Below are 16263 nucleotides of genomic sequence, written 5' to 3'. Positions count from 1 at the left end.
CTTTTTAATCTGAATGAAAGACGTGTTTATCTTGTGTCTACACATATCTACCATGCCTTATCCAACGTGACTGTACGAGGTATTCCCCTAATATTTGTGTTTGTTTTACTGTGTATTTGTTTTAATGTTAAAAAAATTGCAAATGAAGTGAAGTGACAGTCTTCATGGACAATGTGGATAAATTTGATCAAATGAATTATTTTAAGAGAATTCACTTTTCATTGACCACACAAAGCAGAAGGTACTGGCTCATGGCCTGGCACCACCCTATATCTATCTGGTATCACAGCCTGCTCTTAATTTTAATCATCATTATGGATACTCATAAAGTAAAGAGTCACACAGAATTTAAAAGTTTACAGCAAACTGAAGATTCAAGATGGTCTTGATGTTTCCAAACAAGTTAAAATTTAAGAGTATATTTGTAAAATCTTTCACTTAGAAGTTTTATTTTTTTTAAAGATTTACTTATTTATTTGAGAGAAAGAGAGAGAGAGAGAGAGAGAGAGCGCTTGAGTGGGGAGAGGCAGAGGGAGAGAAACTCAAACAGATGCCTCGCTACGCATAGAGCCTGACTCCGGGTTCCATCTCAGGACCCTGAGATCATGAACTGAGCAGAAACCAAGAACCAGATGCTTAGCCAACTGAACCATCCAGGCACCCCTAATTTAGAATTTTTAAAAATGCATTATGGAGAGGCTGGTTTATAGTAATTCATGTGAAAAAAAGGAAGAAGCAAGAGTGTTAAGTTTTAACTGTGAACTTAACATGAATAGACTAGCTAATGTTGTAACTGACTAAAACCCAAAGAATTTGGGGCTATACTTTATATGAAGAATGTCTAAATAACTAGATTTAATATTCTCTCTGAGCTCATGTCAGATCATGACCACGAATGCCAAAAATGTAGAATTTAGTTCTGGACAGATCATAACAGGAGAATGGGGTTAATTCAGGCCAATATATTTTAATGAAATTATGATAAATCCAGAGGCTATTCAGAATGCCAGAGCTTAGACGTTAAAGGTCTTAGAAATCAAGTTATATAAGGAAATGATATTTAGCTTGGAAAAGTGTGAAGGGGACGTGTGATAAGTTTTTCAAAAATGTGAAGGGTTTGAGTCACACAGCAAAGCTAGACCTGTGTTGTGTTATTCAATTCTGGCTAAGAATTAGTTGTTGTAAATATGCAAACAAGAAATAAGCTCCTGGGACGTCTGGGTGGCTCAGCCGGTGAAGCATCTGCTTTCCGCTCAGGTCATGATTTCAGGGTCCTGGGATCGAGTGCCGCATTGGGCTCCCTGCTCAGTGATAAGTATGTTTCTCCCTCTCCCTCTGCCCTTTCCCCCTGACTGTGCTCTCACTTGCTCTGTCTCTCTCAAATGAATAAAAAATCTTAAAAAAAAAAAAAAGAAGAAGAAAGAAGCTCCTCCCTCTCTCGTTTCCTTCTTATCACAACCCATCAGCAAACAATTATAGAGTAGGGAACAGAAATGTTCCAGGCACTGTGACCGGCCCCCAGAGCAGAGGCATAATAAGTTATCATCCTTGATCTCAAGGAACCTTCAGTCTACTGGAGTCGACAGATTATCTATCCACCTACTTAGCTACCTACCCACCTGGTATAAATCATTTTCCAAAGCATACGCAAAAAGTACTAAACAGGAAATGTGAGTATTCAGGGCGCCTGGGTGGCTCAGTCATTAAGCATCTGCCTTCGGCTCAGGGCGTGATCCCAGAGTCCTGGGATCCTCCACTGGGAGCCTGCTTCTTCCTCTCCCACTCCCCCTGCCTGTGTTTCCTCTTTTGCTGGCTGTCTCTCTATTAAATAAATAAATAAAATCTTAAAAAAAAAAAAAAGGAAATGTGAGTATTCAAGCAAAAGCTGACCAACATCTGCACTGAATGGGATGTCTTTATGCTCCTCTCCTAAAATGATGTGTATAGTCTTACAAGGTATATTTACCCAAAACATGTTTATGTCATATTTAATATATGCCTATCATATATTATTTATATCATATATATGATTTCAGAAAAATCAAGGATATAAAAACAAATCAAAACGTTTAAAATGCAGAGTAATGTAACTGAACAGTAAAAATGAAATTGAGCTCCCTAGTTATCAGAGGAAAGAGACAAACATTTCGACGTATAAATTTTCCATTAAGAAAGGAAGAAGAAAAAGAATCTCTTAATTTAAATCTCTGGAGCAGAGAAGTGGTAAAATGCCTTTCAGTCTTGCCTGGGAAGGACTTTGTATGTAGTTGAAAATTAAATAATTTAACCAAGGGTATATTTCCAAAGTGGGAGGGCTGCAGGGTTCCAGCAACAAGCACATTGTGAAATTTAGTGCTGAAGGTACAATGGAGACAATCAAGAACTGGCAGGAGCAACATTATACAGTTGACTCCAGCCTCCTGTTTTCACAAGTTTTCTGGTTTCATGAACCTGGAGAAGTGGAAAGAAGCAGTGACTGAACAGATGGGATTCTCCAGAGTATGCTTACTAGTCCACCTGGTATCCCAAATGGGCTTTCTCCTCCTTTGAAAGTGGATTGTATCAGCATTTCCCAGTTACTCTGTCAGCAGACATGACATGGCAAAAGAACCTAGAAGTTCTCTTCTACCAGATTCGTGTTTATCCAAGTGCTATCTGGCCAGCACCATATATGCTAATTTGCATGAACAGTCCCACTTTCTTCCTCACAGGACTGTTTCCCTCTTACTTACACCGTCCCATACTTGAATCTAATGGAAGCAAACAGGGAAAACACATGACTCGGATAAGGAAAATATATAACATTTATTTTGGATCTTTTACCTCATTGCCTGCATATCCTCTCCTTGATTTTCTCTAAAATAACACATAAAATAGTCTTAGCTATCCTAAGGATTCCCCAAACATGAGCAAAGGGAAAATTCGTCACATACTGCTCATTCATTTATTCAAAGACATTTATTGACTTACTTTGTGCCAGGCACTGGGAAGCTTATCAGGATGCATCACTGAAGGCAGATGAAGCCCTTGGTTTGGGGAGTTGATTTTCAAGCAGGGAATATAGATGACAAATAAGTAAACAAGTGGAAATACTGATTATAGATTGTAATAAAAGCAAAGATGATCATAAGGTTGGTAATGCAACACAGAGTCGCTAAAATTTGGGAGGGAAAGGGTTTCTTCTAGAGAGGCTGGTCAGGAAGGCTTCTCTGAAGTGGTGATTTTGACTTGAGTCCTGAAGGTTCAGAAAAAGCCAGTGAAGCAAATAACTGGATTGGAGGATTCCAAAAAAAAAAAAAAGAAAAGAAAAGAAAAAAGAAAAAAAGAAAGAAACAACAAGTACAAGACATAGAGAAAAGAAAGGGTTAAAGCATGTTGGAGAACAAAAAGAAGACAGAGGGGACTCAGGTGGTGGACAGGCAAAGAGTTGAGTGAGAGGCAAATCACGCAGGAGCGTGCGAGAGTACCGATTTTCTTCTAAGAAAATAAACACCTTGGGAAGGCTCCAAGTAAGGAAGAGATGGTCTCTGAGTCTTAAGTTCCGAGGAGCCACACTGGCTGCAGGATGTCAAGTGGATGGAGAGAAGGCGAGTCGGAGCAGGAGGATAATTCTGAAACCACCAGAAAAGGACCAGTGACTAGAGTAAAATGCTGGGACAGAAACAGAGAAAGTGAAAATACTTGTAACACATGGTGGAGATGTCCTTCGGTCGGATGGTGAGTGACAAACAGGAAAAAAAAAAACGTAGAAAGTAAGAGGAGCAAGAAAGCAGATGATAAAAATATAAGAACTAATGGTCTGACCACTAGGGACTGATAGGAAAGTAGGTGAGGACAACAAACGGGAGAACTTGGAAAGAGAGAAAATGCAGACCTCCTGTCCAAGCTCAAATTCGGTCCAGGAAGAGCAAGAGATTTGAGCCAATGTATCCGCGCAAAGCAGCTGTCAAAGAATAACGCGTTCAAATAAACAGTACCGAAAAAAAAAAATAAATAGAAGTTCCTAACAGACGTAAGAAAATAAATCCCCAAAGAGTTAGTGTTATGACTATAATGTCTAAAATCATAAAGGTACTAGAAAAAATGTGGGATATTTATACATTTAAGGTTAGGAATACCTTTGTAAGTATAGTCAAAAACCTAGAAGCCATAAAGAAAATAACTCACAGATCTGATTACATAAAAATTTAAAATGTCTGTATGATAAAAGGCATTGTAATGGGGCTGGAAGCCAAAGGCACAATAGGAAAATAATCTGTAAGGCAGACAACAAAGGGTTAACTTTTACCGTGCATAAAGCACTTCCACAAGTGAAGAAGAAAATGCTGGCAAAGGAGGAGAGCACAAAAGAAGGACACAGATCCTATAAATATAAGAAAATATTCTCAGGCTCACTATTAATAAGAATTATGCAAATTAAAGGAGCAATTAGATGTCATTTCCACCCATCAAGACAAGTGAAGATTCAAGGGACATAATGGCTTAGTGTCGGCAGGTCACAGAAAAACAATTATTCTCACATTTTGGTGGTTGTAAATTTAAGTAACATTTTGTTTTTGAGGAGAAGAAATTGACAGTATCTATTAAAAACAAAAACCCACATTATTTGATAGAGTAAATTTCATTACCAGGAATTAGTCCCACAGGAATGTTCACACAGGTACACAAATAGTTTTTCGGCTATTCTGTTTGTCATATCAAAAATGTGGAAACAACATAAATGTTGATCCAGAGGGTACTGAGTACGTTTATCATAGTAACTGCACGGTGACATAGCATGTAGCAGTGAAAGAAAATGAGACAGCTCTTATACACTGATTTGTTATGGTATGTGAGATAAACCATTAATAAAATGTAAGCATAGAGTGTGATCACTTGTATTAAACACTTTTATTTTTAGATATATATTAGCATCATATGTTTTTAGTACTCTTTTGTCTCCTTACTGGGGTCTGCACTGTTACTACCTCTAAGTGGCAGGATTACAAAATACTTTGGCTTTTTAAGATTTTTGAATTATTTGAAATTTTTACAAGCACATGTTCAAGACAAAAAAACAAAAACAGGAAAAATGGGAAGAACACAAGGACATAATATATTTGAAGTTACTGGTGAAAAACTGCTTATTTTAGAAGAAGCATAGAAGCAACAAAAGTAAGCCAGCGCTACCTCCAGCCGATTGTGTACTTTCTCCTGCATCTGGAGAAATACAGTCGTTTATTCAAGGACAGTGCTCAATCTCACATTTTCTTTTTTTACCATTTATTTCTAAGATAACTTTTTATTTGTGATTCTAGTAGTTCTATTAAGTCAGAGACAAGCGATGGCTCTATGAAGGCGGAGCCATTCTGACTGGGGTGTTCTTTAGGGACACAGTCAACACTGTGTTTCTTTGGAAGCCAAAAACATGCCAAAGAAAACCTGAAAGAAAATGCCTCAGAGCTAAGCCAATCTTATAGTGAAGCACTTGGGAAAATATGTTTTGAACAGGTTATTCTGAAATCAAACACTACTCCTATAAAAAGAAGTAAAGTACGTAGGCTGGCCAACTGATGAAGGAACCGACACTGTTTGCATAACACTTAAAAGAGTCATTTAATCATTTTTACACCTGGTGGTATTCAGGACGCGGCTTCAGCAGTAGAAAGTAATGGGGGTGCCATCAATTAGGATGAGAATTCTCTCATTTCTGTGCCGCTCTGCAAATTGCACAGAAGAATCCACGCCCTCCAATGTGAAACGCGATACATATCCACGGGGGTGAATCACAGTTGTTAAAGTAGAGAGGTGGCTTCGAGAAAAACATCTCTTTATTCAAATGAAGGGCTGCCTGGCTGCTGTCACACTGAGTGATGGGTATCTCGCGGATACTGCGCGTGCAAGCTGTTACGGTATGAATGGCGGGTAAAACTGACTTTGATATCTGATGGCCTGGGTACTTTACGGTTAGGCAAATCCTCGTAACTACAAATCTTGTTTCTCCACATATAAAATGATGATGATAATAGTAACACCTACTTCTCAGAGTTGTGTTAGACTTGCTGTAACTCCCCGGAGACCAGGGCACACAGACAGCCCCCTCCTGGAGTCTACTATCACCAGAGGAGCAATGAGCCTCCAAAGACCAGGAAGTCGGCAGCAAAGCCAACTATTCAAGAGACAATGAAGACTGAGGAGTAACAATTGGATTTGCAAATCTGTAAGTCTCTGATGACCTTCAAGAACACAATGTTCCAGGAGTGGGGATAGTGAGGGAAAAGATAAATCATGATAAAAATAGAAGGAGCTGATGTGAAATGTGTGGAAGTCGGATAGTAAGAGAAGTTATAAAAATAATAGGAGGACAGTCTGAGAGGCAGAGGACCAAGCCAAGCACTTTTCCAGCCAGGACACACTGATTATTTTCTACGTCAAGAGACAACCTAATGAAGATGGATTTTATGGAAAGATTCCTGGTTCCAAGGATAAAATCCAACCGGCTTCTAAAATGATGAAAGTAGGGAATGAAGTACTGTTTGTTTATTTCTAATTTATGTGTAGCTCTTTTCAGGCTGTGGTCCTGGGCCTTTTTTTGTGACTGGGATTCACTGAGAAGTCGTCCAAAAGTTTAGACTGTCTCTTTGTAAACACACACACACACACACACACACTGCTTAACAACACAAAATTTTGCTTTTAATTAAGAGAATTTATCAACTTCTTTAATCCAACCATCCATGAACAAATTCTCTCTGAATCGTCCACAAATCCTAGATACAGTTATCCTCTCTTAGGACTTGGAACTACTTCTGAAAAATAGAATTTAGACCTGTGTATATAAATTTAAATTAGCAATGAGAGGTCAATGAGAGTCAATTTCAATAAGAGGTCAAAAATATTCCTGTGAAATATCTACAGAGGTGTTCAACACATAAACTGCTTTCTCAAAATATAAACAGAAAATATAACTCTTCCAAAATTAAGATCAACTCAAAAATAAATGCTCCACGTGACACAGAAAATGTTAACACAACTAAATTTAATTGCATTCTAACTGCATTGTGCATATTTTCCAAACACTTTTCTAATATTCATAAAATTCACATTCGGCACATGTTATTTTCCTATTTTATCAGATTTAGAAACTGAGTGTTAAGTATCTTACCCACTATCAGATTGCAAATTCAGGCCCGTCTGGTTCGAAAGTACAGAGAAGAGTCTCTCCCCCTCTAAGTAAAACACAGAAATATTTTGGCCTCTATATACAAAAGGGCATCATCAATACAATCTACATGGGGTTAATAAAGGCTGCTTGTCTTAAAAATCTGGTCAAAATGCAAAAGGACACTCTAAAGAGAAGAAAAGACTGATGTTAAAGATCAATTATCCTTGCAATTCATTATTTAAATTCTGCAGGCTTTGACAAGGTTTTCCACTATTTACTTGAAATGCTCCTCGCCTCTTGACTCCTGTGAAATTACTCTTGTCTCATTTTCCTCTGAACTTCCTGACCCATCGTCCTTGTCTCCTCTCTCTCCCTGCCCCTCTAAGTACAGGTACTTCCTAGGATGTTGTCCTCAGCATCTCCTCACTGTTCTTGCTCTCTTGGGTGGTCTCAACACCTCCATGGCTTCAGGCACCACCAAATGCCTGCTTTCGTTGCACAATGTGCTCAGCAGCTGCAAACACACCTGCCCCGCTGTCTACAGCAGAGCTCCATCTGGGCATCTCTTCAACCTTCAAAATCCGTATTTCCGCTAATCTCACCTCCCACATTCAGAACTGCTTCTCCTCCTGGGGGTCCCGTCAGTGGTACCAATACCAAGTCATTTGCCCAGGCCAGAAATCAGAGAACTCATCTTGAATTCTTAGCACACTTCCTTTCTCCTCACCCACAAAAACATCCAACCCACCACTAAGTTCTGTTTTTTTTTTTTTAAGATTCTATTTATTTATTTGCCAGAGAGAGGGAGAGAGAGCACAAGCAGGGGGAGCAGCAGAGGCAGAGGGAGAAGAAGACTCCCCGCTGAGCAGGGAGCTCAATGTGGGACTTGATCCCAGGACCCTGAGATCATGACCTGAGCTGAAGGCAGACACTTCACCGACTGAGCCCCCAGCTGTCCCCACCTAGGTGTACTAAGTTCTGTCAACAGTTCTGTATTCTTGGATCTGTATGCTTTTCTCTCCTCAGGGCATCTACTTTTCTTTAAGCATGTATCATCCTAAACTGTATGACTTCAAGACTCCACTGACTTGCCTTTTCTTCCATGTCGTCTCCTTCCAATTCGTTCTCCTTTCAGCAACCAGCCTATTCTTCGTAAAATATAAACCTGATTATGTCATTGTTGTAAGTCCCCTTTTTATTCAGAAGAGTCCCCTTACAGCAACTACAAGATCCTCTGTGGATTGGCAGACCTTCCCCCCGGCACACCTCTCCTTCCCCTCGCACTCGATGCTACAGCCAGACCAAACCCTCTTCAGGGACTCAAATACACCTGGCTCTCCCACACCGTAGGGCCGCGTCCCATGTGGCTCCCCAGCCAGGCATGGTTCCCCTCCTTCCTCTTTTTCAAATGACTCAGCTAGAGCCTTAACACGCAAATCCACCTCACCTGGGATGCCAGGCCACATCTGGCGCTATTCCTGCGTTCATCTCTGTCCTAGCACTCTGCTTCTCTGTCAGGGTCCTTTGTCTCACTGCCACTTAGTAAACCAACTCATCTCTTTCCACTGGGCAATCAGCTCCTTGAGGGCAGCAACTATCCCTACAGGTTCTCGTACCCTCGTTTCTAACACAGGGTCATTTTTAAATGCAGTTGCCCTTGATAAATAGGTTTAATGAATAAATGGTTACATTCATTACCTAATCTAGTGAATGGATGGAAAAATTCATTACATAATATGACTTCAGCCTTTGCTATATCACTCACTGTCATATGATTAATGAATAAGTTGCCCAGAAATGTCTTGCCCTATTTTCTTCAAAACACTGCAAGTAAATTAGGAAAAAAGATAAACGGCAATTTTTTCTTCTTTCTTAAGTAGCCTCAATTTGGGTGTATTTTTCATAACCAATGGACTCCTCATAAAACAACTTAGGATAGTGGTTAGAAGACCAGAGTTCAAATCCTGGCTTGCAGCTTACTAGCTACCTGGTCTCTGGCAGGTCAAGTGACTCCTTTGAGCTAAAGCTGGCTTAACTACCAAATAAAGATGGTCTTTTCAGAGTCTCCTTCTCAGACCAGTTTGAGGTCGAATAAAATCATGTATATGAAAGCAGTTTAAAAACTATGTGTCATCATAAAATGTAAGGTGTGTTATATTTATTCTTCATTTTAAATTTCCAAACAAAAATAAAATTCTGTAAATAAGATCTCCAAGTATTTTTTAATTCCACAAAGTAAAAATCTCCCTCTTTGGGAAATAAACAATACTTGGAATAATATGGTTGAAAACAAGGTTTAAGGAATTTTTCTAATAGTTTTATGAAAGCTTAATCCTGTGAAAATGTTGAAATACAGCAATGGAAATTATGAACCATCCTATCACTTAAGATAGGGTCAAACTATAGGAATATGATTCATCTTCGTCAATAATCTCAAGATGGAAAATTAAGAGGAAGAGAGAAAGATCATCAAAGAATTATTTCAAATCAACAGAGATTTTTGCTAACAACTCAAAATAAAGAAACCTAAGGACAATCAGGTAGGGTCCTATCACTCATTTCCGTAAGAAATAATCCAAAGTCAAACAGTATTTAATTCTTATATTCTTCTACTAACAACTCTGCAGGTCAAACTATCAGAAATTTATTTCTAGCATGTTTAAGATTATTATATCAGCCCAATGTAAACTCTTAGAACGTCTTTTCAGGGCTAAGAGACAGTATCATTTAACACCCTTAAATTCAATGAATTTTTATTAAGTACCTACTGTATAAGTGGAGATGCCTACAGAGCCTACTGGATATAGTGGCCCATTTTCAATATACTTAGATTAACTAAACATGTATATCTTACAGACCAGCCTACTTTTACAAGTAGCACTCATCCTGGATATTTAGAATTGACAAAGAAACCGGCCACAAACAGAACTATTATTTAATTCTAAAAAGAACACCTTTTTCACCATGATGAGGGTATAATACCTGTTCTATTTGGGAATGTTACAACTTTCCAATCCACCATTTTTTTAAACTGCTAAATAGATAGACTTAAGACAGAAAAAAGAGAGTAAGATGAACACATCATTAAAAAAAAAAAGTATTAACCGAATGGTCCTTCCTATGCAAGTTAAAAAAGTTGAAAATATGTCATAAGATTCTTTTATTATTTCACCAAAGTTATAATACAGTACTTGATCTGTTTTATTGTGCATTTCCTATTGCCCGTCTGAAATTTAAGAGTCATTTCAGAAACTGAATATTTGTGGATTACGTTGCAAGGGTACTGTCTTACCGAAGGAAGGATTTCTAATGCAACTGGACTAAACTAATAATTGTAATGACGCAAACATTTTTATCTTTGAAAACATTTGGTGACAGACTACTTTAGTATTTTGGCTATTATTTATGGTCAAATTTAATATACAACATCATCCAAAACAGAATTTCTCCATTCATTAACTCCTGAAAATATAAGAAAACAGCATGTTTTCAGATTGCCTCAAATGTTTTACAAAGGACATATCCAATTTAAATAGCATGTGTGTTTGTAAGGATAGCTAATTTGGTCAATTGTATGGCCTTTTATTAAACAGCACTGCCATACTGAATTTATTTATAAAATACCCATTTTGCTATACCCCATCCTTTGGATGAACCACAACAAAGGAAGGTATACTTTTAATTACATTTTGAAATTTGAATACTTAGGCTATTTATTACACCTATCTTTTTAACCGTTATTGTAATAGGTCATAATTTTATATTATCTGTATTTCTTATAATTTCAATTTTATATTGAGCCAAGTGTGACTTCCCAATAATGTGAACAGTTTAAAAGGAAAGCAGTATTAATATTACACAAATATCATTAAAGATAAGACAAAACATGAGCTGAAATTATTTTTCCTCCCTCAGGAAGTTGGGATTTATACCAAAAGTGGTAAGTTTGAGTTAATCAGGTCTAGACTTACATCATATGCAAACTGTATACACAGAACATTTAGATTGCCCAAAGTATTCTTAGAGTGCTAAATTGATTCTGAGGCAAAAGAAGCAGCAGGAAACTACATCTGTCCAACAGATGACCAGTGCTCGTCGTTCTTCAATCTGCTTTCTGTCTTGTGAGCGTACACAGCCTGCCTCATGGCCCTTATTCCCAGACAGACTGGATCCTGCACTCTGACTAGGACCCACTGCAGGTCAGTCACAGTTACAATAAACCTAGCCAGTCATAGCTTATGTCTTTATATTTCATCTAACATGAAAAATTTAAAAATCCAGTCTGTATCACCCTGAGGAATAAGTTCCATGTTAATTTTCCAGAATACTATTTTTATTCTTTTGTACCCAAAGGCAGAGAGCTTGATAGATGAGTTTGCCTCATACTTAGTGCTTACATTTCACCTTCAATGGGACTGGAAAATCACACATGTATACGCTCCCAGTGAGTCCACTCAGCAAACACCAATTCCCTGACCCACGCTCTCGGACAGTTGATTTTTCCCCCAATTCTGCTCAGAATTGTCTTAAGGATATTTGGCATACTCATTTGTCAAAAACAAAACAAAACAAAACAAAAAAAGTCCTTTTCTTCACTAGAAAACATTTTTCCTCATTTACAATTTTTTTAAAAAATATTTTAGGGGCGCCTGGGAGGCACAGCAGTTAAGCGTCTGCCTTCGGCTCAGGGCATGATCCCGGCGTTATGGGATCGAGCCCCACATCAGGCTCCTCTGCTATGAGCCTGCTTCTTCCTCTCCCACTCCCCCTGCTTGTGTTCTCTCTCTCACTGGCTGTCTCTATATCTGTTAAATAAATAAATAAAATCTTTAAAAAAAATAAAAATAAAAAAAATAAAAAATATTTTAAATATACACAGAATCAATTACTTGTGATTATGGAATATGATATTGCGAACACTGTATTACGCTTGGGTTCAAAATCAGTAGTCTCAAAGTTTACCTAGTTTCAACTTTCTCAATCCTAACATGTTAAAGAATAACATATTATCTATATTTTGTACCTTCTACTTTTTCAGTCTGTGTGCAGCTTCCTGTCAATTTCCCATGTGTACAGGTACTTTACCACTAACACTTTATATAATATTTTCATCACATAAATCTAAAATAAAGTAAAGTTGGATGCCAAAAATTTAGGGAAAGCGATCATGCTATCTGTTAGATGACTTACTGGCAAATAAACATGAATTAAAATAATTAAATTATGGAGCAGATTTCCTCCAAATATTTTACAACTCCTTGTTTTCAATATCACTTACTTGTTTCAGTATACTTTCTTGTACTGACAGGACTTTCAAAATTAAAATAGACTCTACTTGATATAAAAATACAATTCAAATTAAACATTTTATTACTGCTATGCAAAATTTTATATAGAAACTATTCCTATATATCTTACAGACTCTATGGCCATTATCTTAACACAACAATTTTTGAACAGTAGTAAATTAGCACGTAAAGCTGAGAAGATATTTGAAACATGTATTTCAAGAGTGAAAATGCTACGTGAATGCTATTTGACTGATTACATTTTAGAGAGTTTCAAATTAACCTACCATTGATTATATTTTTTTACATGAAGTTATCAGTATTTTGGTGAGGGAGCACGGAGCCGCTGCCTCCTCACAGTATAGGTGAGGTCACCCGTTTAGTTTCTGCGTGCGGGATGACAGATCAAGCTGGGCTGGTTCGTGAATTCAGGTGGATTGTGGACTAATGTGACTTGGCACCAAGGTAAGGATTCATGGAGTTCTATCCACAGGATATATGCATTACGTGATAGTAAGAGACATTTACAACCCAGAATATAAGAGCAGGGCAGCCTCAAGTGACATCACCAGATCATCTGCAGCGCCAACCAACCGACTAGAATATATATCCTCCACACCAGCGCTCCCCTCTGCCTCACTCCCAGCAAGGCTCCCTGCGCCTTCCCCAGTATAGGAGAGCATGTCTCCTCCTTAAAACCAAGACATATGCTTCCTCAAGTGAAAAGCAAATATGAAGAAACAAAGGAACAGAATAAAAAACTAGACGGAGTGCAATTTGCACTAACTTGACATTCAGGTAACAGAAATACCACTGAAATGTTGCAGGAGAAATCAACCTGAATGATCCAGCCAAGAAATGGAAATAAATAAATAAATAAACAAATAAAAAATAAGGAAGGAAGGAAAGAAGGAAGGAAGGGAGAAGAGAAAGGAGAAAGACCAGCTGAATATCCCTGACACTAAATCTTGGTTGTTTTTTTTTAAACTCTGACTTGCTCTGGAACCAGTCGACTGTGGGAATCTTGCATTTCTTTCAAAAGCCATTTTTAAAATAATATAATAAAGGGGAGGAGGGGGACTCTATTGTTTCATTTTAATTCTCTTCTAATTTATCCACAACTTATGTTTTACTTACAAGCATTTGTCACAGCAAAACTGTTGGCTGTCTCAATGTTGTCCACATGAGGTACCAAATTAAAAGGAGCTTCCGACGCATTGGGGCTGGTGTTATGAAGAAAAATTGCTAATCGAAAAGCCGTGTATTCCTGATCTGTGTTTCGGATGAAGAGACCACCTATTAAAAACAGCAGGAAAAGCACATTCAGTGTTTCCTCTTGGAAATGCAATACCCACCCCCAAGCACTGTCAAATCCACTGCCATTCAGCAACACACACACAATTAGGAAGCTCTCCCTGCCACATTTTGAGACTGCCCTTTGTCCCTAAGGTGCATGTTTAGTATTTTAGTCTTTAGGACAGCTCAGCGCTTCCCTGTCCCAATCTGTCATGATCACAATGACCTCTGAGACTATTGAGCGTGTTTTCCTCCCTCTCTTGCCCTCTCCATGATTTCCCAGCACACTGCTACATCAGCCAAGCTTGGGGCATTTCTAAGAGGCATGCAGATGAACAGAAGAGAGGGTTTGCATTAAAATGGAGAAATAAAGGGATGTGGTGACCCGCAGGGAAGAGGGGAATCGGAAAGGAGACATGAACTTTGTTTTCCTGCAGCTCCTGGCCTCAGCCTAATTAGCCCCGTTTTGTGCACAGTCCGCGAGAAACGATGCAGTGTTGAGGCTGGGCTGAGCTGGAAGAAATTCAATAGCTGCGTCCCATAAAAAGACAGGAGAGGAGAACAGCAAGGGAAGCCAGGGATGGGTAGGGTCGCTGGCAGTGGAGTCCAATGGGAGGAATGCGGGCAAAAGACTCAAGAGGAAAACAAAATAAAAGGAGAGAAGGTTTTCGGGAAAGCGATCTAACTTTGGAATCCGTTAACCGGCAGCAAGCAAAGGCAGGGGGGTGCGGGTGGAAACGCTTTTTGCCTAAACAGTGTCTTTTGGAACGGTCAGAAAGCCGAGGAGTCCAGCATGGGAAGAAGTCTGTTTAAAATACAGAATAATAATTTTAAAGACCTCAACAAACTCGACATCTCTTCATGCTCTAGAGAAAGGAATGAGAGGAAATAGCACATTTAGTGTAATCAAACCTCACGGAGGTTTTTTTTCCAACTTATTCCAACCCTACTTAAGACGACTTGAACCAAAGGTGGCAGTGGAAACATGGGCAAGGAGGGACGGGTGGGCAGGGTGTGCATGCTTCAACTGAACCGGCACCAAAGAGGCAGTCTTCTGCACAGGGGCGAGGAGGAGGGACAGGCAGAGGGGAAGGGAGCCGCCGAAGGTCTCCCCGAATTGCTCACCGGCAACTCATTTAACTCACTTTTGGATACCTGCCACAGACATCCACACGCACACCCCACCGGGCCGAGCTTACCTATCTGCACGCTGCTCGGAAAGGCTCCCATGGCGAGTCCCCAAAATCCAGAAAACAACAAGACAATCTGTCTGCAAATAATCCTCATCTTCTTTTCTCCTCTCCCTGGCGCGCGCTCTCTTTCTCTCACACTCTTCCTAAGGCTGTTCAGAGAGGCATTGACGACGATGGCGCTAAAATTAAAAACAACCAAAAAAAAAAAAAAAAAAAAAAAAAAAAAAAAAAAAAAAAAAAAAAAAAAGAAGAAGAAAAGAAAAGAAAAGAAAAAAAAGAAAAAAGGAAAGGAGAGAGGTGTGGGTGGTTGGTTATGACTGCTCCCCTTCAGCAATCCATCGCGAGCTGCCAGATTTTTCCCGCAGTCTCCATAGCCCTGAGAGCGGTTTCCTGTCCGGCTGCAAATGTTGCACATGCAGAAGATGGTGGTGGCGCGTCTAGTGGCTGCTCGCGGGGACGAGACATGCGCCCTGTCCTCGCCTCCCTCGTGCCCGGCCCGCCGCTCGCCTTCGCGCACACACACAGACACTGCGCCGCGGCCGCCGCACGCGCGCCCGGCCCGCACGCCCGCACCCGCGCACCCCTCCCGGAGCGCAGCGCTGCCTCGGCGCGCCCCTCGCCCCCAGCTCGCCTGGCTGTACCCCGCCGGCGCTCCCCGCGCGCCCCGCTTTCCCCACGCTCCGCCGCCGGGCTGAAGCCGGGCTTTACCTGCTCAACACTCGCCCCCTCCCTCCTCTCTTCTTCCCCGGCTCGCGGAGGGACCTACTCCGGGGATGGGCACCCCCTGCGCCCCTCTCTCCGCTTCTCCGCTGCACTTGGCAGGAAATTGGCCCCGCAGGCGGGGTGTACAAGACCGGATCAGGGGCTCAGGGAGTTAGTGGCTCCCCAGGCCCCCGGCCCCCTGCCGCATTCTTGCAGGCTCACGGGGAGGACCGGCTGCCTCCCTCCCCGACAGCCTTCGTCCTTCTCCCAGCCTCGCCCTCTTCTGCCACTGGGCTGCGCGCGGGGGACTCCGGTCCTCGCTGCAGCAAAGATTTCTCACCAGCAAAGGGCCCGGGAATCTGGAGAGCCTGAGACAGGAATGGATGAGGTGAAAGGGCCCAGGGAGGGAGAGGAGGAGACAAGAAGGCAAAGGGCAGCCTGGGCAGGTTTAAGAAGCTGGGACCAAGGAGGAAAGAATTGGAGGAGGGAAGCCTGAGGAAGAGACCCAGGGCAGAGGTAACAATCTAAGAAAGAGAGGGAGGACCAAAAGTTCATTTAAATAGCAAAGTTTAGGGTAATGAGCAGAATGGCGAAAAGCCTGAGAAATGAGGACTCTGGGATGGGGGCGGGAGGGGGGGGG

The 16263-nt window shown here is 40.5% G+C and overlaps 1 protein-coding gene across 10 annotated transcripts in view; it reads right to left on the bottom strand.

Moving 5' to 3' along the window:
* Positions 1-16263, bottom strand: part of GRIA4 (glutamate ionotropic receptor AMPA type subunit 4) — a 368862-nt gene that overhangs the window by 351086 nt on the left and 1513 nt on the right. For 8 of the 10 annotated variants that reach the window (XR_004626994.1, XM_034665670.1, XM_034665669.1 and 5 more), the window contains exons 1-3: positions 15688-15912; positions 14928-15100; positions 13570-13728 (exon numbers count right to left, since the gene is read on the bottom strand). Coding sequence is in view for 9 of the 10 variants with exons in the window: in XM_034665670.1 (XP_034521561.1) it covers positions 13570-13728; positions 14928-15015 (247 nt within the window). In the remaining variant the exon portion in view is untranslated. Of the gene's footprint in view, positions 1-13569; positions 13729-14927; positions 15101-15637; positions 15913-16263 lie in introns of those variants that run through there. The other 2 variants (XM_034665676.1, XM_034665671.1) reach the window with 2 other exon arrangements.

Source organism: Ailuropoda melanoleuca, chromosome 8, assembly GCF_002007445.2.
Source record: "Ailuropoda melanoleuca isolate Jingjing chromosome 8, ASM200744v2, whole genome shotgun sequence".
Lineage (NCBI taxonomy): Eukaryota > Metazoa > Chordata > Mammalia > Carnivora > Ursidae > Ailuropoda > Ailuropoda melanoleuca.
This window is presented reverse-complemented; position numbering and strand designations above follow the sequence as displayed.